The following is a 24,324-nucleotide window of genomic DNA, read 5'->3' as shown; positions in this document are numbered from 1 at the left end:
GGTGGCCTGGCTGCAGGGGACCAACAGCATCCAGGGCTGCAGGAGCAGAGCCAGAGCCAGGCTCTTTGCTGTGTAGTGCGAGGACAAGGGACAGTGGGTGGATGCTGAGACAAGAGAGGCTCAGGCTGAGGCTGGGAGACCTCCAGAGGTCCCGTGAATCACCCCACGATCCTCCAAGCCACAGTCTCTGCTGAAAGCGAACAGGGAAGAAAATAACAAGGGAATTTTTTAAGGTCTCATATTTTAGGGCAGCAATGCTGTGCTGGAGCTAAATGCTGTGTGATGGGGAATTTTCCTCTCTGAAAGCAAAACTAATTTTCATTTCCTTTGGCGCAATGAAATAATTTACTCTTTTTGGAGACATCATAGCCATTCTTAGGGAATTAAAGCAATTTGATTCCTTATCGTTTTGTTACAAACCCTGGCGAACCAGCATAATTATTTAGTGGAAATTAATGGCACTGGCTATTTCCAGTTCTCCACGTGGGCAGAGACTTGAGCTGTAAATCCTCTGCTGTGCGCCCCTCACCTGCCTAAATGCTGCCTTTCAAGCAGCTGCCTGTCCCCATCACCAGGTGAGGAGCTGGTTTGATGCCTGCGGTCACCAGCACCTGGCCTGGTGCAGGATCTCGCGGGCCTTGCTGCAGGCAGCACCCTGGAACAGCACCCTCGGACCCCTTGGGCACCCCACAGCTCCCCAGCACCGTGCAGCCCCGTCAGGTGCATGGAATGGCCCTGGGCCATCAGCTCAGTGTTACTGATGGGGAAACTGAGTCAGGGAGCAGCCAGGCTGTCACCTTCAGCCTGCTGCACCTGCCGAAGGGGCGAGGCTGCCGGCAGCATCTCCCTTCCCCTTCCAGACAGGGCTCTGCAGTGGGAGGCTTGGAGATACAAGCCCCCCGCCCCGGTACCGATCCCAATGCTCTGTGCTGGGAGCACACGGGCACGGCCACGCTGAGAGCTCATTAAGTACCAGCCACTGAAGAGAACAGACCCCCGAGCCAGGAGGGTGTCAATCAGAACCAGTTCATTACTGAGCCTGGTGCTGGCATGAAGAAAGGGCCTCACTTGCCCCGTTTTGTCCCTGTTGGGGAGACTTCTCACAGGGGGACAGTGACATGGTGCCATCACCGGCAGCATCGTCCCGGAGGAGGGAGGGCAGGAGGACCAAACAAGATGGGTTATTTGGGCCCAAACAAGATAAGTTGTAGGGGAGGAGGAAAACAGGAACAAGCACGAAAATCTTCAGACACATATTTTTGGGGCAAAAGTGTGGGTTTCCAGCAGGACCTGTCAGGCAGGTGGGAAAGAATAGAGGCAAGAGGACCAGCCACCTCCAGCAAGTTTCTGGCAAGGGCAAACTCTGGGGGAGGTGCAAGTGTGCTTTGGGGAGCCCCTGATGCCTGTTCAGGCTGAGGGACCCTGAGGGACGACCCAAACTTCTGCCCAAGGTTGTAGCACACACAGGAGAACACCATGCGACACCATGCAGGGAGGTGGCTGCGCTCACCGCTGTCTCTGCAGTGTCCCCAGCTGTCACCCTGCCCCCCCCACCTGCCAAAGATGACCTCGTGTTCCCTGTCCCCCCAGTCCTGGGTGGCCCTGGCTCCTGTGGCTGTGGAGGAGGGGGCTGGTATGTGGCACTCGGTGATCCAAAATTAGCTCATCAACTGCTGCCCCTCCTCCAAACACTGACAGCTTTTATAGCCGGTGTCTGGCTGCGGACCAGGGCTCGTGCTGCCATGAGAGCAGGCGTGATGGTGCATCCCAGCAGCTTGCAGACACTGCTGCCCCTGCACCAACCCTGTCAGCACTGTCCCCCCACGCTCACCATCCTTGTGTAGTCATGGTCGAAGGCAGCTCAGAGATGGCAGTTTTATTGCTGGCATGAGGAGCCTGTGCAGGAGGAGGTGCATGGCTGGACTGGCAGCACCTCTGCTCTCCCACTCCAGGGCTCCAGGACGCCCTTGGTTTGCAACACAAAGGGCCAGTCTGGGCCATTGGCATGACGGTCTCCTCACCACCCATGACCCCTGTCTTCTTGGAAGGGAGTTATTCCTAGAGAAATACCTGAGTCAGGAGCAGACATGTATGCATTGGGCGGTAGGTTGAGCTTTGCTAAGCCTGGAGTGACTTTCCACACCTCTTGTTGCACTCTGCCTCCCAGGGAGACCTTCAGGCTGCCCAAGGTTCAGCCTGGACCAACTCCTCTGAGATGTCCTCTCTCCGACACTGGTGTGGTGCCCTCCATTCCTACTGCCACGAAACACCACTTGGGTTGATGCTGCCTCCCCACATTCACAAAAGCAGAGTTCGGGGTTCATAGCTGGAAATCTCAAAGCCAAGCATTTTAAAAATGCTTCAGTGAAAGTAAATTTGGTCCAGAGGTGCCTGACAGCAGCAGTATGTCCCTTGGCGTGGGGCCTCATCCTGCAGTGGGGCTGTGCTGGGGTGTCCCTGCTCCTGTGGCCTCACCGGCCAGGCAGGGGGGGTGGCACGGGGGGGAGGTGGCTGCACACCCCTCATGGAGTGACTTGCTCTCATGATTAAAGGCAGCAATTAGGGTGCTCCTTTCCACCCTGTGCTGTGGGAGACTGGAGCTGGGCCTGCTGCTTGCAGGTGGTGCAGGCAGCACAGGCAGCTCGTGGCCTCTTGCGTTGCCTCCCCATTTCACTCCTCCATTCCCAGGCGTTCTGGGGGCACAGGATGAAGATGGGGCGTTGCTGGTGGTGCCCAGTGTCACACAGCTCCTGGTGTTGAGCTGCCCCAGCTACCTGCTGAGCTCCCCGCCCTGCTGCCAGTCTGTGCCTCACCCCCAGTGTTTCCAGGTTTTGCTCCAGCAGAAAGGTCACTGGTAAAATCAAATAAAAACCTGGCTGGTCCTTCCCCTGCCTGCTTGCCAGGGGTTGCCTTTCCTCCCCACCATGGCCAGGCTGATGCTGCCCGTGGCCTTGGCCTTGGCACTGGCTTCCTGTCACAGAGCTGGGCTGGGGCCGTGCAGCTTCATCAGACCCCATCCGCAGAGACAGTCCCTGTCCACCGTGCACCCGGGCGGGTGTCAGCACGGAGCGGCTCCCCGGGAGACCCAGCACCACCCAGGACGCACCAGTTATCATCCCCAGGGTCCTGGGGCAGCCCAGCACCAGCCCCCCCCCGCATCCCCTCTGGCCCCCTGCAACTGTCCCCACCTCAGGAGAGCCCTGAGCGCAGCAGCACGCCACTCCAGCCTCTGCTTGCCTGGCACTCAAAGGCCATAAATATTGCTTAGCATCTGAATGGCTAAGCAACTGCTTAGCAAGTGAATTACTGATTAATTACACAAAATTACAAAGAAATTTATTTTCAGAGTGGTAGCAGATCTGGTGTGATGTGAATTCCTAACAACGTGGCGTTCTCCCTGGGAAAGGGCACTCCTGCCATGCTGGGGTTTGAGCCGGCACCAGGACACATTTCAGCACAGTTTTGCTGCAACAGGTTTCTGCAAATAAAGATGAGGCCATGGGTTGCAAATGGCCACTCTGCGGTGTCCTCATGTCCCTGGTGTCCCCAGTCTCACCAGGAACATGCAAGGGACAGATGTGCGTGATGGCTCTGGACCAAATAATCCCATCCCGAGGGAAATCTAGCCTGTAACTACTGTCAGTGTTTCAGAAACAACAGCACCAGTTATGGCTGTGGTAGATGTGAAATTCGAGATAGAAAACCCTGGTATTCCCAAGGGGAAAAGGCTGCTGGTGGACAATGTGCGCTCGCTGCCCAGAAAGCCAACTGCATCCTGGGCTGCAACAAGAGAAGTGTGGCCAGCAGGTCAAGGGAGGGGATTTTGCCCCTCTCCTCTATTCTGGTGAGAACCCCCTGCAGTGCTGTGTCCAGCTCGGGGGTCCTGAGCACAGGAAAGCCATGGACCTGTTGCAGTGGGTCCAGAGGAGGCCACAAAAACTATCAGGGGGTTGGAACATCTCTCCTATGAGAATGGGATGAGCGAGTTGGGGTTGTTCAGCCTGGAGAATAGACGGTTAAGGGGAGACCTTACTGTGGCGTTTCAATACTTAAAAGAGTTTTATAAGAAAGTTGGAGAAAAACATGTTAGTAAGACCTGTTGTGATAGGACAAGGGGTGGTAATGTCTTTAAACTAAAAGAGGGTAGATTCAGACTAGATATAAGGAAGAAATTTTTTACAATGATGGTGGTGACACACTGGCACAGGCTGCCCAGAGAGGTGGTAGGTGCCCCATCCCCAGAAACACTGAAGGTCAGGCTGGATGGGACTCTGAGACCCCTGATCTAGCTGAAGATGACCCTGCTCATTGCAGGGTGGGGTTGGACTAGGTGGCCTTTAAAGGTGCCTTCCACCTCAAACCATTCTGTCATTCTATGATTCTACAAGCACCATCGGTAGATAAGGACGGTGCAGGGACTGGGCGGGGAGGGCTGTGTCCTCCCTGTCCATAGAGAGCAAAGTCAAGGGATGAAACCCAGCCTGTCCTGCCTGGGACCTGCAGCCCTGTGCTCCTGATAGCCACTTTCAAACTGTGGTGAAAAAACTCTGCTCCATGTCTCTGATTTCCCCCTCCCAACAAGATGCTGAGCTTTCCCCTGTACTTTTTTGATTAAACCTCCCTCATCACTATTCCAGCTCGTTCCTTTTGCTCTCTGTCCCAGGGAGGTGTCCCAGGGCAGTGGGATCGGGCAGGGTCCATCTCCACATGGGTGACCCAGAGGTCGGGGGAACCTGCAAAGCTGGAAGGACGTGTGCAGGGCTGCACATTTGGGTTGTCTCTGCATGACCATGCTCAGCCCCAGCGTGGAAGCTCTGGGTCTGGAGCAGGCCAGGAGCTCATGAAGTTCCCGGCACCTGTCCCAGCCACCATCCTTCTCTCTGCTCAGCTGCTACCAGCAGAAAATAAAGAACTTTCCTTGGTGTGGAGCTATCTAGGGTTTCTTAACCACCGTCACGGTGAACAGGGACCTAAACACATCATTTCGGCTTCCCCAGGCAATGCCACCAGACACAGTCAGGAGGAGCAGGGCTCTGCCCACTGCAAGGTACAGGTGATAGAGCTCAAATGGATCTCTGCCCAGAAAGCTGCTCCTAAAGCACATGGGAACTTCAAAAAGACAGTTTTCAAGCTGTACATAGAAATGAAGGTAGTGGTGGGTGACAGCAGAGGCTGGGTGCTGCGATGGTGGCAGAGGGGTCTGTGGTGCCCTTGGCCCTCCAGGCTCGGCACTTGCCAGCCACACTGCAGGGGATTTCCCAGGGGGGCAGCTGGTGGCTGGGACAGCCGTCTGCTCCCACTCATTTGGGTGCCTCTGTCCCCAGAAATGCCCAGGCAGGGGGTTCAGCAACTGCCAGGGGCACTGCCGTCCCCACCAGCCCCTCGCACTGTTACTCCGACCACAGCACCCGCTCTGGTGCCGTGATGGCGCGGGTGTCTGAGGGCCTCGAGGGCTCAGGCTTAGGGGGTGATGAGGTCCTCTGGGCCAGATGGGGCCTCAGGAGATGCTTAGTCCCAGCTCCTGGCCAAAGCCATGTCACCCGTGGGGTCAGAGCAGGCTGCACATCTCCCAGGATGGAGCCTGTGCCATTGTGGCAGTGTCCTCAAAGGATACAAATGCTCAGACTAGAGGTTTTGGAGTAGCTCTGCCTGGGAGCAAGGGGCTCACCAGGCTGGGCACGGGCAACACGGGCAGCGGGTCCTGCTTGCCTGCCCACGCTTCCAGGCAGAAAGCTGTGGTTTCTGTGCACCAAGGCGGCAGCTGTGCCAGGGCCAGGCTGCTCCCTGCTCCCCCCGTACACGCCACTGCCCCATGCTGCCAGGCAAGCCCAGGGCTGTGCCTGCACTCCCTGGAATCTCCAAACTAAACCATTTTGGGGCCCTGCTCAGTGGCTGGCCCTACTGCACCCCAACCCTGCTCCTCCATCCAACCCTCCATCCTCCATCCAGGGCCCCAAATGTCCCGTCCAAGCTCAGCCCGTTCCCTTCCCACCGCTGGCACTGCCACCAGCTCCTCCTTCAGAACAGTCTCATTGCCATTTAAACCTCGTGGCCTCAGGCAGCTGTATTACCAGGTTTTATTTTCTCTATGCACAGCCCCACTGCCAGCCGTGACCCAGTGCTGGTGCATGACCCACCCAGTGAGGTGGCACGTTAGAGCTGCTGACAGTGGGGGCTGTGCCTGCGGTGGCTGGGTGACACTCATGGCACCCTGGGGTGCTGCCTTCACCACGTCTCCATCACAGACCCCATCTGGACCAGTAACCCAGAAGGAAGCATCCCTATGGCCAGTCTTCAAATCCTGTTCATCCCTCTGGGTTGTTAGAGGGCTGTGAAAAGCCTCCTACCAAGAGAGCTGCTCCCCCCACTCTAAAGTCCCCACTGCTATAAATTATAGCTGTTATTTATGAGCAAAAACCTGGAGGGTGCAAAATGCATCCGCTGCTCCATCCTGCCCATGCTGGGGAAGTGACCCAGGTACCAAAGCTGAGTCTGGGAGTACCGAGCCCCCCGGCAGCTGCCGTCTGGGAGCTCCAGGAGCCATCGGCGGGTGGGCGAGTGCGTCCTGGCTCCCCCAGGGCAGCAGCCTCTGGCTGCTGCTCCTGACCTGCGCCAGGGCAAGGCTGGCAGCGGGGAGCACCGGGGTGGGACCCTGCCAGCCCCGGCGTGAGCGGTGGCTCTGCCGAACGCCACTTCTCAAAGGCAGGTGGCATTTTTCCCAACTGTTGTCTGGACGACCCAGCCCCAAACCTGTGGGGAGGGCACCCCAGCTGGACTCTGGTGACGGAGGCGATGGGGCAAAATAAAACCAGGGACAGAAGACCCAGCAGATGCTGCATAGAGGTGCTGGGGAGCAGCGGGGGCGTCTCAGCATCACGCACCGGCTCCTGCCAGCCAGCTGGCTCTTGGAGCAGGAAACCTCTGATGGAACCGGGGGGACACAAGGCACCCTGCCACATGGGTGCTGCTGCCCTGAAGCTCCCCTGGTTGTGTGGGGGGTGTTTGGTGGGAAGGGCTTTCGCACAGCGCTGTACCCAGCACCCGCCCTGTGCCCACCCAACTGCTCCCAGACTCCTGCAAGGTGCCAGGAGCTGCTCCAGCCGCTCGAGGATGGCTGGACTGGAGCTCGGGATCACAGGGCACATCCTGAGCTAGAGGAGTCTGGGGGGGGCAGCACCCCTGCCCCACCCTGCCCCCCTGCCCTTGGGAGCCCCCTGACCTTCAAGGGGAGCCCCTGGTGCTCCCAGCTATCCTGCCATCTCCCTCCTGCCTGATGGCCATCGCCACCGTTAAAATAAATCAACAAACTAAAACTAATTTGGACCGTAACTGTATTTTCTTAATCTGAAAGGAAGAGTCCTGCAGTCAATAAGCAGCGAGTCCCCAGGGGCACTTGCTGCCAAGGGAGAATCGAACCATTGCTATGCTAACAAGTATATTAGCTAATGAAAACAGTATTTAAAATAATCACAATATTTCTTTATTTGCATGTAAAGATGACATAATAGAAGATAATTAGCAGCATGTGAAGCAGTTCTACTCAATTTTCTCAGTTTAGCTAATTAATTATCTTAGTAAAATGCATCATTATGGCTAATTTTAGAAAATCTAGCAGCTGCAAGGTCATAGTGGGAACGATTTCAATTTGTAATTGGAAGAAACATGAAAGTGAGTCAGATAATCTTTTATTAGATAATAATAATAATAATGAATCACATGGGCATGTATATTAAGTACTTTAAGAGGCAGAAAATGCACTGGATCATTTAATAATGTCATCAAATGTGCTTCCATCATGGGCTGTTGGGGGACTGTGGGCGCACTTGGCGCTTGTCCCTGTCTGAAAGGACACAGTGCTGGCTCAGGGAAGCCTCTGTTGGGATGCGGGGGGTTGGAGTGCCACACCACAGAGGGGCTGCTCTGGGCCCCCCCAGCCTCCACTGCCCCCCCGGCCAGGGGGATGGCCACACAAGGGTGTTGCAGCAGACCATCCTCCCCCCGGCTTGGCTGGGGGGGCTCCCCTGGCCCCCTCTGCTTTGCTGCTGGTGGAGCACCCCCAGGGCTCGCTGCAGCCCACGCGGTGGGGGTCGGGGTGCTGGGGCTGTGGGGTGACCCAGCACCACGGAGGAGGAAGTGTGTGTGCTGGTGGGTAACGGCTCCCAGCAGGTAGGCTGCTGGGGATGCCTGGTGGCACGGGTGGCCTGTGATGGGGGAGTCAAAGCCCAGAACGGGGCTGGGGCCGAGACATGACGACCCCTGTGCCAGCTCCGTACTCCCAGCCCCTCTGGCACACCCCTGCTGCTGCTGGGGCTCTGCCCTGCAGGGGGGAGCAGTTTTACCACCCTGTTTCCCCCAAAGCTGGTGAAGGTGGTGATGCTGATGCGTCGCGGCTCCTCCTGTCCCACTGGCAGCAGCTCTAGGGGCAGTCCAGTGAGCTCTGCTGGTGGGATGAGTTGGCCCATCGCTGCCTTTCCCAGTAAAAACTTTGTAAGAAAACCTGGCATGATCCCCAGAGGCGTGGTGCACCACCTCTTCTCATCACACCCCTGGGCCCCCATGTGTGCTGCAGGTGTTCTTGACACAGAGCATATAATAAAGCAGAAAATATCACTGCTCTTGCAGGAAGCAGAAAGCAGGTTTAAATCTTATGCTCACCCAGCTGAGCCTCCACTCAGCTCCCTCAGCCAGTGCCATGCCCTGGGTGCTGCCCACAGTTTCTGGCGCAGCACTGGGAATGAGGGGTTTCCCCCAAAGCAGCATGCAAAGCCACGCTGGCACCCCCGCTGAGAGCCAGGGCTTAAATCCCCAGGCTGCTCCTGGTTGCCATGGCAACGCGCTGCCCTCCTCCATGATGCTGTGATGGGGCCTGTTGTCCCAGCAATGACCCAACCCACAGCCCTGGGCTGCCCTGCCAGCGTGGCCTGTGGGCACCCCAGTGACACCGACACAGCCCAGGGACATCCCAGCAGCACTGATGTGGCCCAGGGACACACCAACGGCACCAGCGTGGTCCAGGGATGCTCTGACAGCACCAGCACAGCCCAGGGACACCTCATCAGCATCCGCCTGGCCTGGGGACCAGAGCAGGTGACCTGGAGGATGCCTCCGGCCACGGCTCAGCCAAGCTCCAGCCTCTTGACAAACACATGTTCACTGCCAGCAGCCAAATATTTTCTCATCTTAAAGCAGTAACTAGGTTTCACCCTGGAAAATTATTTGTAATGCAATTGGGCTTCATCTGTGGTCAGAATTAGCCGTGCTGCAGCGAGAAAAATGAGTATATTGGGCATCAGTGTGTAGGGTTTTTCCTGCTTCCGCTTGGCAAGTTTATAGGAATTGAGCTGCCGGAGAGGATGGCAGAGGGCACTGGGGACAAGGCGTCTCTGCTGCATCCCCCATGTCAAAGCTCCTGGGCCCCTCCAGTCGCCCAGGCTGGGCAGGACACGGGGTGCAGGATGGTTGTGGGGTGCTGCTGGCTGCTGCACACCCTCTGGAGAAGCTCCCCTCAATTAACAGCAAATTAGAAATTAATTCCAATTTCAGGCCATGGTGGAGGACTGACTGTCCCCGCGCTGCTCTGCTCTGCAGCTACTCCTGCCTCTGTCCCTGGATTTGTTACTCCTGTTTTTACAGCAATCTCCTGCACGGTGCCTCCAAACCGATGCCTTGGCAGACTACAGCAGGTTCATGACTCTGTTCACTCTCTTGGCATTAAATACCTTCAGTGCACGGGAGGAGCTTTAATTAAAAAGTGGCCACCCAAAGAGCTACTTGGTGCTGCTTCCAGCCAGGCTCTTGTGTCCCAAGGAAGCCAGGTGTGGTGGAGCTACTTGAGTTGCCTTTGAGATCCTGGGCTTGCTTGAAGCTGGTCTGGTCACCACTGCCCACCCACACAGCCCCCATCCCTGCACACAAAACACCCTCCCGTTTCCACAGGCTCTGCTGACGAAAAGCCACTTTCAATCCAAGGCCCTCGAAGTGAGCTTTCCAGCCCCCTGACAAAGCTCAGCAGCAGCCAAGCCCTCCCCACCACCTTCCTCTGAAGGGCCCCGGGCTGGGAGGGTGCCCTCAGCCCCTCTGCCAGCCCCCGCTCCTGCTGGGAGCTCCCCCCGGCGCCCTGCGCCGTCCCTTGGGGCTGCCAGGCAGGATGGGGCCGAGGAGCCGGGGGTGCCATCCTGCTCCCCCCAGCAGGGCCAGGGCCAGCACGTGGGCATCGCTGTGGGCAGCTCCCAGCAGGAGGGTTTGAGGCTGCTGTAACTCAGGATCAGGCTCCAGAGACACGGGCACCCCTGCTGGCACAGCTCAGGGTAGGGAGATGCATCTACTGCCCAGCCCGAGGCTATCAGCGAGTTTATCAATAAAACTGGAGAAAGAAGAGAGGGGCTGGCAGGAGCTTCAGGTGACAAACCCTAGTGCAGGACGAGTCCCCGGCACCCCAGGCGCAGCCTGGGGCAGGGGGGATTTGGGCTGTTGGTTGACCTGCCACCAGGCTACCTGCACTGCACTGCAGCCAAGTGTAGGTTCATTTATTCAGGGGCAAAGAGCTTGTCCGCTCTGGGCTGAAAGCCTGTGTTATGACAAGTGTGGCAAAGGAAAGGATTTTTGAGGGGGAGCAGACAGAGGCTGAAGAGCAGCTCCCTGCGCAGCAGAAGCATGGCCAGGAACGGCCCTCTGCAAAATGAAAATTGGGAAAAAGACATCAGGAAAGCAACGGGGAAGAAGGCTGAAGTGAGAAGCCCATAGGAGCGGGCAGGATGCGTGGCAAGAACAGCCAAGGTTTCCTAGCCCCCTGGGAGAGGTCCAGTGCCTTTTGCTTCCTTTGTGGGGAAGGAGAAAGCATCAAGCCTCTAAAATCAGCTCCAGAAAGCCTTATCTGCTACTGGCCCTACGCTTTGGGACTGCAGAGAAAGATACTTAACTATTTATCATTAATTTCTGTGATTCTTCAGAGATCAGTGTGGGACTTGTCCATACCTTCCCTGGAAGCAAAGTGGCAAGGAGGTCGGGCCAGTGGCCCAGGGCAGGGGATACGTCCCGAAGTCATCATAGAGGGAAGCTGGCAGGAAAACCAACATTCACATTGCCCTGATGGAGGTTTCTGGAACAGCCTGGTTCAGTGTTTTTGGTCCAGCTCTCAGGTAAGCCAGCACGTGGACAGCTCACGCCAGGCTAACACCCCCAGAGCAGCATCGTCGTAAGAGCTACTGTGAAGGCGAAGTGCCACAGACAACACAGGGCAACTCCCAGGTAACTGTCACCTGGTGCCTCAGCAGTAAAGCATGGAGACACAGACAGGGTCCTGCCAGGCCAAACCCTGCAGACCTGACACAGGGAACCCACAGCAAGAGTCTGAGAGCTTGTCACATCCCTGGGAAGCTTAGAGATGGTCAGTGGGTAGTCTGGCTCGTCGGTCTGATGCTGGAGCAGCACTGACTGACCCTGTCCTCTAACACTGCCTTCCTGAAGTTTTCCAAGTTCCCCAGATCTCACTGGGTACATCACCTTTGCAGGCCTCAGAACTCTCCTAATGCACTTGAGAAGTCAAATTCATTATCCTCAAGCCGTACAGAAATAAGAGTTGTCTCAAACACTAGCAAGACCCTGCACTGCATTTTAAATGCACAGCTTTAGTGCAGCAGCTCCCCCAGTCCTGCTCGCAGGGTGTCAGCAGAGCTGGCTGCGCCACAGGGGGAACCTACACCCCCAAGAGAAAGCAGCACATTGAGCAACCTGAGAACATCTGCACGGCAGGAGCATCAGGTCTCCCTTTAAAAGCTGTGTTTCCATGTTCCCATTCCCCACACCATCGAGACGTGATTTCCTTAAATATAAGCTGGTGCCCTGTTACCATAGCTGCTGCATAGCAGAAAGTGCACAATTTTACTATATCCATCTGCTATTGCCCTGGAAAACATCTCTATTGGCTGATAATTTCAACCCAATGCATTAGAAAATATTAAAAATTGACAACTGCATGGTTACTAGATAAGAATCTTTAAAATTTATTGGACTAATTGTGTTACATTCAATATTTGATGTGTTTCTTCTGGACAAAGAATTGGCATAAATACAAACAAGCCTTTGTGTGCCTTCCCTAAACAAGTAAGAGGTAAAGTACTAGAGACAAGGGAACATAGTTCACATCTTCATATTTACATTTTGCCTTTACTTTACAACTGAGCGCCAGGAATATTTACAGAAAAATACAATAAGAACAAAAAGATCATGTCTTGGCAACATACAGAAATTCATACAAATTGTATATGATTTGAAGCACATGATATCTGGCATTCTCATTTCTAATTGCTCCTGCTAAAATCCATGTGGAAAAAGGTCTGTGTTTGCCTTCAAAAACATCACTCAATTACACAACTGTTAAATCACATCACATTTGTCTGTTAGACTGAAATTTAGTTCTCTTGTCTTTCTGGGCATGCAGAACCTCACAGGAAAGGAATGCAGTCACCTATGGAGATCCCTGCACATACAGCCAGTCGAGCAGCAAGCGGCTGCTCTTCCCTCTGGCCTCATGCACATGTTGCTATCCACATAGACACCTTAATTTCCACAGGCACCATTCTCCCCGTCTCCTGTGTGATGGAAGGTGGTAATGCCTTTTTTAAAAGTACCTTTAAGAAAAATGCTTTCCTTTGAAAGAGAATCTTTATTCAGGTACTAAAATTTCTGTTTAGCAAGGTGACAATGGTCCCCCCTCTTTCTGCACAATTAAAAGGATGCCATCATTTAAAGCAGAATTATGAACCCAAACAGAAGGATCTTATAAAAAGAGAAAGCCTCAGTTTAGTTATTATGCACCATTTGCAACTCAGCTTTTGCAGCACTACGTTACCTGTGGAGTCTAGACTAACATCACGCTATGCACAAAGCAAGTGGTCAACACTCATAACCTCTGATGAGCTGGAATGCAAACCCAAGCCATGCAAGTTGTTAAGTTGAAAACTCAATACAGCAGTCTGTGATGAAAAAAAAAAAGTCTAGATTCTTGACTAAAATGTTCTTGCAATCACAACTGAAATAAGTCCCATTTGCTCTAACCCTTTTGGGGGAAAAAAGCTCAAGGCTGTACTCTGGGCTGGTAGAAGCCATCGGAGTTTGGCCACTGACTTCGACAGGACAAGGATTTAACTCTCAAATTGGTGTTTTACATTTCATCATGAACTCCAGACACCTCTCCATGCACTTCACTCCTTGAAGACACCTTCCACTGGCACAGGTCTGACTGACCTCCAAACCAAGTAGAACGGCAACACAGTTCTCCAATCACAACATTTTGATACTAAACCGTGACTTTCTTGAAGGTTCATCTTTCCAGATAGCAAAAACCAACACTTATGGTCAGGTCACACCACTGGTGTGTATCGTGTTAACTCACATTTTACAAATCAAATTAAGCATGTTATAAATGCCTACTACGCTGGCATCAGCAGCAACAATGTGTACAAGTTACCTTCTTTCAAGACTTCTGAAAAGTTGCATTGCTTTCACTGCTGTTACCGCTCAGGCGGGTGCCATACCCATGTTTTAGATGAACATGGAAATAGACCCAAGACTACTCTTCAGCCAAGCAGAGGCCTTTTTTAAAAGTAAACTTTCAGGCAGTCCATTTGGCTATCTTGGACTTCCCAGAAAATATCCAGAATTTCCCCAAATCCATGTGTCTTTACGCTACTGACTACCCGAATGCGTGAAAGAAGTATCCTTTGCAGCTCATTACTACATAAATCAATGACTTTGCATATAGCATAGGCTTAGCTATGGTATGTGGGTTTTGCTGTTACATCATTGAAGATGTGCAGACATTTGAGTGCTCAGTATGTTTACTTGTTACACATGCATTGGTCATGCCTTTTAAATCAGTGGACTATCATGTGTTTGGCCATTAATTAGATCCAATAGGTACATACAAAATGTGGGTAAATTTAGTGTCTGTGCATTAAATTGATGCTGGCAAGAGTTTGGCAGAGGAATGAAGCTGTCTGGGTTTCTCTTCACAGCTTTACCAATACACCCAAACGCTGCCTTGCAGCTCCTCCTGCCATTTGCAACCTGGGCACCACACAAACGTGGGCCAGCCATCCTGCTTACTTCTACAGTAGTTTTCTTTATGTGGTTTAATTCTTCCACTTGTGATTCACCTGGATCAAAATCTACAGCTCCTGAGTTGAAAGGCCACTGTGCCTGTCCCCTGCAACAAGCACGTCACCTAAACCCCCTTGGGTTAACATCCTGAAAGTCCTTCCACATGTATTTTTAGGGGCCTGTGTTTCCAATAACTCTTTGTGAAAAACCACATGAAAAGACAGGATCAGGGTATGTCCTTGGCAGGTAAGTTGCAATGAAACAATTAAAACTGTCTCAGGTCAGAACTGTTGCCAGAAGTAACTATGAAATATCAAAATTAAATGACTGTCAGGTATTGCTACAAGGCATACGAAAAAGCTAATAAACCCACTTTTGATATAACATGAGGAGCTCCCCAAATTCCTGCACACACTCATACCATTACCTGCTTACTGGTAGGAAAAGGACACGTGCTGCTGCCAGTGATCACAAACTGCATCTGCCCGGGAGCACCAGTGATGATTGATTACTGCAACACAAGTTAAGATTGTGCTGGGAGCCTGAAAGCACTCCCAAGGCTGCTGGCGCCCACTGCAGCTTTTCTATTCCTAATATTAAATTTGTAGCTGTAAACATCTTTTCCCAGCACTTCCTTCAAGTCCTGAACATGTGAAATCCACAGTCTGAAAATTAAAGCTTCTGATCTAGGTGAAAGGGAACCACCACTGCTGAGCATAAGAAAGCAGAGTAGATTCAGAACAATTTTAAGTTATACCTCCAAAGGGGCTTTCATGGAATGGCAAATTGATGGTGAAAAAGAAGAATTCTTGCATTTTCTTCTCAAGTTGTTTTAGTCTGTTTAACGGGAGCTTCTGAAAAGTGTTGTAGAAGCTGTGAAAACTGCCTATGCTATAAATATCAGGCAGAAGGCAGACTCAGAATCTCAGATTTCAATCCAATGGAAGGAAAGCAAGTGATGTTTATGCTTTTTAAGGAAATGGTGAGTAGGTGATACAGATACTTCAAAATAATTTAAGTAGTTGCATTAAAAAAAAAAACCAATCAAGCTACTAAAATTAAATGTGACATTTTGCAACAGACCTGAAAGTCATAACCTTGTTTTTATATAACCAAGAGCTCTTATCTAGTAACAAATTATGTTGGAAAGTTAAGTAATTTCAGGTGTTGTTTGTTGTCAGCATGACAGAAATCTCATATGTAGATGGACTCATTCCCAACCACAAGGGGAACTGTAAAATACAGGATCTTGGCTATGAATTGCATGATTTAATGTTTCCAAGCAATTTTCCTCCTCTTGCTTTTGATACACAAATTGGTTACAAGCAGTGAAGGATCTTCTGTTGAGCTCTGAAGGGGGGGGCTGAAAATGTCTTAAGTTCTTGGAGGGATAGTTAATGCTCTGGAACAGACACTCTCCTCAAAAGGAGAGATCCTGCTCCCTTTTCCTTTAACACATCAGTGTAGTGAGATGTCTGAAGGCAGGTTTGTATTTTACTTTCCATCCTTATATGCAGAGATGGCTTCATTTTGATTGTTTTCCTCCCAGAGAATGAGGCACAGTTCCTAATTAGTCTGGACTAGATGATTGTGTGAAGAGATGTTACAAGCATCCAGGAAGACTGAAATTAAGTCATCTTTTGAGGGTAGGTGAATTAAATCAATATCCCAACTGCAATGTTTTGGATTCATTTCTCATTCCTCCCACATGGTATCTGCTGACTTGTGCTAGAATATGATTTCCTGAATTCCAGAGGGCTGATGAAATTTGTTGTTGTTATTTAACCGTTTTCATTACTGTAGCCACCAAGCTCTGATCTAATTGTCCTGAAAGGATAATGACCTAGGGGTTGCAGTTCTTGAGCCCAACCTCCTGGAAAAGTGAGGTATAAAATTCTGGCTCCAGCTGCCTGTTCCGGTATTTATTGACAATGTCTGCTATTTTCTGTTTTCGGCGGACGTGTGGGGGGTTGTAAGAATCATTTTCCAGCCTCTTTCTCCGACAGATATTTATTACCGTCTGCCTCACTAAAAAACCTGAAAAAGAAATAACATTTGAATCAAGTTTAAACAAATTCAAGTCTGTGTCCCTCTGCTGGCTTCACAGTTAAAGACAATTTTGGGTTCCGTCCCATCTAGAAACCCAAGGGAGATGCTCAGCACCACCTAGTCAAGAACCTTTTTCAATGAGTAGCTGATAACAGATAACCATGGCTCCCAGGCCTGTAAGGACATTTTACTGTGAAAAGTTAGTAAGAAAGTGGTACCCTAAACTGGCTGGAAGAAGGGGAATATTCCTCTGCTTGTCCAGAGCCAATCAACTGCCCAAAACAGCAACCTCGGGACCAAGAGGGGAAAGAACTCAGGGCAGCTAACACGAGAATCACAGTGCTACAGCCCCTGGCCATGCCACACAAGGACACAAAGCGCTCAGGCGGGCCCTGGGTAATGCCAGGGGAACCTTCAGAATGAAAAAAGGACTTTTTTCCCAGTAGGAATTGCAGAGCTTTCCCCTTGGAACAGGGGATGATGAAAGACTTGATGGGCTGTGGCTGGAAATGGGTTTCTCTTCCCCTCGCTGCTTTGGCACTGTTACCTCTCTAATTCATACTGCTGTTTATGGCAGGGAGGAGAAGGTTGGGAACCAAAGCAGTAACATTTGGTCAAAGCTGGCAGTGAACTTCATTCTATTTTATTCTGAAATGAAGTTAATATGCCTCGAATTAAGAAAGTGTCTGTTAACCCCTTTGCTGTTCCACAAGCACTTTCCTACAGGCAGAAACAGTGTCTTCCCTATTTAAAAGCACTTGATTTCTGACTGCGCATGAACCACATCTGTTGAACTTAGAAATGAGACAAATTTCATTATATTAATTGTCCTGATGCAGCAGAAAAAAAATCAGCCCAACTCTAGGAAAACACACCTGATCCTTTTTCAGTACAAGCCATTGTCATCAGCTGACTTCACAAATGTTATTTAAAGGCCCAGTCTGGCTTCAATTTCCCAATCACTGAATTGGGCATGCAAAAATCAGAACCTGAAAGTCAACCCCAACAGATACCTACAGTGTTAGTTTTATGGTTATATACAAGTATCCTAATGTTCATTTATTCATTTCACTCTGTTTTGTGAATTGCTCTTACTGGAGTGAGATTTCCAGTTACTGAAGCTATAGCTGCACAGATACCAAGACAGATCCATTAGTCCATTCAGGAACACAGGAAAAAGCAGATAGCACACGCAGACCCCTGTTAACACATGTCTGCATAGTAGGTTAAGTATTTTTGTTGAACACATTAGAAAACCCTCAATTGCCGTGGCTTTTAATCACCATCCGGCTTCTAAACCAGAAGGAACAAACACCATGCCAGCACAGACCTAATGCCCAGCAGTACCTCTTCTGGCAGTCAACTAGCACCAGCACCTTGGCTCTCGATGCTAAACATCAGGGTCACATTTCTGATCTCTCCTATCTAAATGACAAGCATTTATCTTTTCCTTCCACAATTATTAGTCCAACCCTTCATTTCCCTCTTACTACAATTGCAGTGGAGCCCTGCCATGCTCTCAGCTAAGTGCTGACCACCTGCTCCCTCTGCTGTTCCTGCTACCACTGTTGCTGCAAAAAGCATGTTTTCCTTTTGTTCTGCCATGCCCAATACCTTTTCTAATGAAAGATTCCAGACTGTGCATTTTGCAGATATATAGTTATTATTAAAACAGGAAAAAAAATATCAAAACATAAGTGTTCCTAAAAATCTTTAGCTTACCAAGAGCTCTCCTACTGACTATCATTCCATCCACCAATGGGATAACCATATTGAATTTCCCAGTTGCTCCTTGTAGTTTTATCCTGAATAAGCCAGTGTTTAAAGGATGGATGAAGATCACAGGAACTTCCTTCTCAGGAACGGTAGATCTTAAGGGAAATACCACAACTGTTAAATCAGTTTTATAGCACTGTTTCAATTAATCTATAGATGAAAAATGACCACTTTAAGTGTTAAAAGAATGTTTAAGAAATGTCTTGTGACTAAACCAGTGGGACTGCTATGTGCATTCTCTGGACTTTAGAAGGGTTATATCAGCTGTACTGTTTCTATGATCTTCTGTCACCACAGAATTTCAGAGTCCTGCAGACAGGGCTTTAAGCCTCACAACACATATGCAGCACTAACCGCCTCACAGGGGAATAAATCAGGAAGGAGGCTAATCACAGACTCCACAGAAAAGCTACACATCTTGTGTTCCTTAAATTGATGTTTAAACTGCAGTGATATGAAAAGCTCTCATTTTTTCAACAAAAAAAAAAAAAATCCACTGAGGAAACTCATTTGTCTTTAACGTGACTACCTAGAGTTTTCAGGGTTGCCTGTGAAAGCTGAAGAATGCAAATAATCTTAGTTGCAACTTCTTCTAAAGTGCGGCCTAAACTTTTGTCTGCAAAAATCAAGAAAAATAATGAAAATAAAAGCAGTCTTACCTTAGGGAAGTGCTACTATTGGCTGTAGTTTCCACACCAGTGCTAGTCTCAGACACTAGATCAGGGAGGGGGAAGTTTTCTGTAAGAAGAGGATGTACTGAATACAAGTTTATCTATCCCAGTTTTTTGGGGTTTTGATTTTGTACAAAGAAAGATTATATATCATCAGTCAAAACCATGCAGTCCTCAAGCATTTATACCACGGATGTTCTTGCACTACTAGCGATGCAGTGTCTTTGTTTTTAAGCCTAAGCATTCATGAAGCGTATTGACACATCCCAGCCATCTGCACTCAACAGATTAGGTAACACATGCCCCAGACCCTTAATTCTCTCAATCCCAAAGGTCAAAATCTCTAGAGGAACAGTGAAAGCAGGAAGGAGGTGAAGTACTTCAATCACATAAAAGAGCTTTCAAGTTATTATTCAACAGCATCTTCACTCATCCACAAGTAATCAGCCTCAAGAACTGTGCTGGAAATTCCAAATGATACCACTGCTCGCATCTACAGTTCCCTTGAGCCCTGCTCCAACAAACATGGTATTGTTCCTCAAATCCAAGCTCTGCAGATCATCACCATAACCTACAACTCTGCTGCCATGCACTTGGTAACAAGTGACTGGATAATGAAGGTGCTGGAGGAGGAACGAAGAACTCTGATCCCTAGAAGGGGCTGTGGCACTTCCCATCACCTTGTTTAGGGGCAGGCACCAAGAGAGATGTTGAGTCATTCACAAAAGTAGAGTTCAGACAGCAGGACGGGGCTGACGTCTCCTCCAGCAGAAAGAGTGTAAGGCCTGAAAACATCTGCCATCAGAGCTGGGATACAAAGACTACACAAAAGCTGGATCTAGCAGAAGGAGAGCGTGAAGGGCCATGGAAGCACTTTGAGATGGAGCCAGAGGGAGGGCAGGCGGTTGGCACAGGGGCAATTGCCTAGACTACAAAGCGACAGCTTTTACACTGTCCAGATTTGAAGATGCAGCAGAAACATAAGGCAAAAGCCAAGAACATAAGGAGCACGAGGCAAATGCTATGGGCTAGAAGCCCCTTTCAAGAGCCCTGACCCACCCCCCCATCCAACTGCCATGCTTACTGAGGCTCACAAACTCATTTCTCTAGCTTCAGGCCCAGAGCTCTGGGAGGTTCCTACAGCTGCTGCAAGCAGCAGCCAAGCAGAAACAAGCATGTGTAGCACAGTTGCTGCCTTTGCAGTGAACTGGGTTTAGCTGCTACCCAAGAAAGAAGTGGGTCAGGGACACCAGTTTGGGAACTGAAGCAGCTGAGGGACTCCTGGAGCTAAGGCAATACCTTCTGGGCTCATGTCTGGGTAAGGAAATGATGCTGCAGGACTTGATGTCTGCCTCCTGATTCCCAGATAAGCTCTGAGGGATGTGCTGTGGACAAAGGGGTCCTCTTGATAATTTACACCTACACTTTACAGGAAGCTTCCTCTTGATTGCTCTCACTCCCTTGGTTGCTTTCCTCTGGGAGGACCTAGGACTTAATTAGGGCCCACCCCTCCTGCCAGACTGGGAGTCAGGATTAGAAAGCAAAGCCAGACTAAAGTGGCAGTTACTGGCCAGTGTTACAGACTCTGCTGGGCTAGGCCAGTACAGGGAGTCTCTAGCATAGCACTAAAATCAGGCCATGGCTTAGAACAGCACACCAGAAGCTCTAGGGGACAAAGGACTCCTCAAGTCTAGTAGCCAGCTGCCCACCATTGTCCACACCATCGCTGTAACAGGATGGGCAAAGCTGCACCTCTCCCGGGTCATCCAGTACCCAGTCAGGTAAGAAACATTAAGTAATGTGAGGAGCAGGACCCTGCCTGAACAAAGATGCAGAAAGCAAGCTGGGCTGCGTAGTATGAACAGGTAACCTGAGCACAGAATAAATGAGCCCTCCAGCAAGACAGAACACAACAGAAAATTTCAAAGGTATCATCAAACCAAGAAGGATGATGATCCCTTCAGCACCCAAGCAGCAGGTGTCATAAATAATTTCTGTATAAAGGAAGAACAGATCCACTCTGAGGAGACAGCAGCTGAGGGGAATTCAAAAGTGGGGTACACACTTGCCTTGTGTGTTAAGCTTAAGAAGGTACATAATGGCATTTCACATGTGCTGCCAGAGCTAAAATAATCTCCAGACCTACATGCCACTGATTTACGTACACCACTCAAATGTCAAAGAACTGTTTTAAAATTGTGTCGGTTACATACATTAATAAGCATTTGGCATTTTATAGAGGAATGGAACAGAGTTTTTCCCTCTGGTTCCTGCACTGCTTTTACTTCAGTAAACAATAAAAGCTTCTACACACCTATATCATCATAACGTTCCACCCAGACCACGTACACTTTGGTTTCAGGTCCCATCGGTGGAATGGTCCGGCCCTGAGGCACCCTCTTGGATCTGGAAGTAGGACTGAGCTGTTTTGAACCCAAGGGAAAAAGTAACATTTGCAAACATCATGAGTCCATGAGTGCATCTCAAAAGCATTTCCACAGTTGCTCCTTAGACTTTCAGATCTCAGACAGGTACAACCTCTGCCAACTACTGAGATGAGGCAGCTACAGTAGAGCTACCCACTGAGAAACAGTAATCCAGGTCTCCACAATATTTATATTCAACATAAATTAATATATTAAATCTTTAAAAATTGGTTCAAGTTTTTTTTAATATTGCTGAAGATCCTAAATCATTAACTAAATACACCTTTAGAAGTGAGCTCTATACAAGAAATAAGCAGCTGTAAATCCTTTGCTAACTGTTACAGCAGTTCATGGCTTTCTGCTTTGCTACCGCACAGAAACAACTTCATATCTGACACTTCAGAGACAACTGACACATACTATTTTAATTTGAGTAGGTATGAAAAGTGTTCATGTCTATCCATCCTAAATTATCAAGCATTGATTTGAATCCGAATTACTCTGCAAATACTGCATATACTTTTTTCTGCAGGCAGTTCAGGATTTCAGTATGCATTACTACTCAGCATGTTTAACTTTATATTAAATAAATGTAATCTTGCAATCTCCTGTTGCAAGTGCAAATTCTGGCATGACCAAAGCAGATGCTGAAGGCTAATGGCTAAAAGAACTAGCTCTAAATGCTAGGAAACCAAATCATATACTATCAAAAATGCTGTAGCATTGCCAGTGTGCTTCTCGCAAAGAAAACAAAACAAAAACTAACCCATTTTCCTATTCAAGTTTTAGTCTTACCCGCTGGGAGGGATTGAGATTGTCTGTATGATTGGGGAAGAGTTCAAGTGTCAGAGATGGCTGCTTCAGTATTCCTGGCAGCAGATCCATGTTGGAGTCACTTTCTTGGTCAGAGACATTGCTTTCCAGTGAATCAGCTGTAAGCCAGAAGAAAGGTGGGTTTTGACTTTTCTGCCAAAAAAATTACACTGTCATCATATGTAAGTTTTTGAAACTAAAAATGGTTGTAAGGTTTTTGAAACATATATAGATTTACAGTCCAGACAATATAGAACTCAAAAGCACGAAAAGGATTCAGCAGTGGACAACTGCCACTTATTCCAGAAACAGACGACAATTTAAGCACTGCTCCCTATGGATTTAGAAGTGTCCCATGCATTTCCTATGGGATACAGTCTACTCTCCTTCCTATGGCTACCTTTTCCTCACAGCCCTTTTATTCCAGGAAACTCTTGCACACAGGTTTTAGTGTGCAAAAGATGTCATGAAAGCTGTTGCTCACCTACATAGCAGCTGTGCACATGTTCCTCAGTGTGCTGCAGGAGTAGGTCATCAAGATGGAAGAGGGAAAAAAGAAAAAAAAAAATGCATCACCAGTTGATGGTGAACCATATATCCAACCTAATGCACCCAGGGTAACTGCAATACTGCTGTGCAAACCTGAACGTATGTTGAGGCTTAGACTGAGAAAAAGGGGCACAGAACATCTACCATCTTAGGAAGGAGTACAAGGCTTAGGATGCTGTAACTTAATCAGTAGCTTTCTGACAAGGATCTTGCTAGACACACTACTAGTCAGCTTGTTTACGTTCTGCTTTTGAAAAAGCTAACAAAAAAAAAGTTTTCATTTTTGTAAACAGCATGTGGGAAGTGATCTTACTTAGAGACTCCACTGGTGATGGGACAACAAAAGCTATTTCTGTCAGGGCATCCGCATAATACAGCACCTTCTTCTGCCCATTGAAGATACTTGCCCCAACATCTTCTGAAATAATTAGATCATCTGAAATGGACATAAAAGGAAAGTTTAGTCAAAAGGAAGCTCTACCTCTTTATACACCGCCTCAAGAGAAGATCTTCAAACACAGGGTGCAATCAAGGAGAAGAAATCATGCAAATCTCATTCTAAAATGAGAAGACTTCACAGTCAAATCTCATGGCTAACAACTACTCTCAGATAAACATTTTTGTTATCTTGAAGGAAATGGCATTTTAGGATGGGAGAGGATTTATTCTCAACATGTTCCCAGGGAGCTGCATACCCTTTTTACCTTGGATTGAGTAGTCTAGTAAGCATGTCTGCCACACAAATTCATCCAGCAGCTATTTCTAGCCATTCTCTCTAGCAGACATCAATCAGTTACTCATTACATTTCCAAAGGATTCTAACATTTATAACTTAAGTCTGATATTATTCTAGAATTGAAGCCAGTTTCTACAGACTCTCCTCAAGGTCTATTTTTCTGCCAAGGAGTTAGAAAAAGGCTCTCTTGAATCAAACCCAATGCAAGAAAGCTTCTCATTCTCAGGCCCCATTTGTTGCCTCATCACAGTTGGCAAGCCCATCAGGCCTTCACAGTACAGAGAGAAAAAAGTTCTTTGGTTGAGCTATGCTGTAAGTAAATTACAACACCCACCTCCTCCTGCCCCTGCTTTTCCTTCCCCACACTGTCTCCAGAAACACTATCAAGGACTTTAAGCTGAATTACTTCTCTGATCCAGTTTACAGAACGATTTCTGGGACAGCTGCCTCAGCAAAACCAATGGAGCAATAAAATTCAGCACACTGACAGAGAGGTGGCCAGAGGCACACAGAAGCCTCAAGGCCATGCTTCATCATCAGGGAAGCATTCCCTTTTCTCTAGTCCATAGCTCTCAGGGAGCAGTACCACAACCTGAACCCAATTGTTGAAGACCACCTTTGCTTTGGGGCTGTGCAGGGAAACAAAACTAAAGCATATGCCTGTCAATTTATTTTAATCACATTTCACTGGAAGCTACTCTAGAATCATAGAATTGTTTAGGTTGGAAAAGACCCTTAAGATCATCGAGTCCAGCTGTTAACCTAACACTGCCAATTCCACCACTGAGCCATGTCCCTGAGTGCCACAACTACACGTCTTTTAAATACCTCCAGGGATGGTGACTCAACCACTTCCCTGGGCAGCCTGTTCCAATGCTTGACAAACCTTTCGGTGAAGAAATTTTTCCTAACACACAATCTAAACCTCCCTTGAGGGGAGGTTTAAAACTTGAGGCCGTTTCCTCTTATCCTATCACTGATTATGTGGGAAAAGAGTGACCCCCACCTCGCTCCAGCCTCCTTTCAGGTAGTTGTACAGAGCGATAAGGTCTCCCCTCAGCCTCTTTTCTCCAGGCTAACCACCTCCAGTTCCCTCAGCTGCTCTTCAGCTCTTCAGACGATTTGTGCTCTAGACCTGTCACCAGTTTCATTGCCTTTCTTTGGACACTCTCCAGCACCTCAATGTCTTTCTTGTATTGAGGGG

The 24,324-nt window shown here is 49.1% G+C and overlaps 1 protein-coding gene across 5 annotated transcripts in view; it reads right to left on the bottom strand.

The window, feature by feature from the left end:
• Nucleotides 1-11,978: 11,978 nt before the first annotated feature.
• The window catches only part of RALGAPB (Ral GTPase activating protein non-catalytic subunit beta), a 66,122-nt gene continuing 53,776 nt past the window's right edge, over nt 11,979-24,324 (bottom strand). For 4 of the 5 annotated variants that reach the window (XM_042800852.1, XM_042800856.1, XM_042800853.1 and 1 more), the window contains 6 exons: nt 22,698-22,820; nt 21,818-21,954; nt 20,911-21,019; nt 18,585-18,663; nt 17,872-18,020; nt 11,979-16,137 (listed from right to left, as the gene is read on the bottom strand). In XM_042800852.1, coding sequence (XP_042656786.1) covers nt 15,944-16,137; nt 17,872-18,020; nt 18,585-18,663; nt 20,911-21,019; nt 21,818-21,954; nt 22,698-22,820 — 791 coding nt within the window. In that variant the 3' untranslated portion in view covers nt 11,979-15,943. The remainder of the gene's footprint in view (nt 16,138-17,871; nt 18,021-18,584; nt 18,664-20,910; nt 21,020-21,817; nt 21,955-22,697; nt 22,821-24,324) is intronic. The other variant, XM_042800854.1, reaches the window with a different exon arrangement.

Source organism: Tyto alba, unplaced genomic scaffold (assembly GCF_018691265.1).
Source record: "Tyto alba isolate M040663 unplaced genomic scaffold, T.alba_DEE_v4.0 Super-Scaffold_33, whole genome shotgun sequence".
Classification (NCBI taxonomy): Eukaryota; Metazoa; Chordata; class Aves; order Strigiformes; family Tytonidae; genus Tyto; species Tyto alba.
The sequence above is the reverse complement of the archived record's forward strand: the minus strand, read 5'-3'. Positions and strand labels throughout refer to the sequence as shown.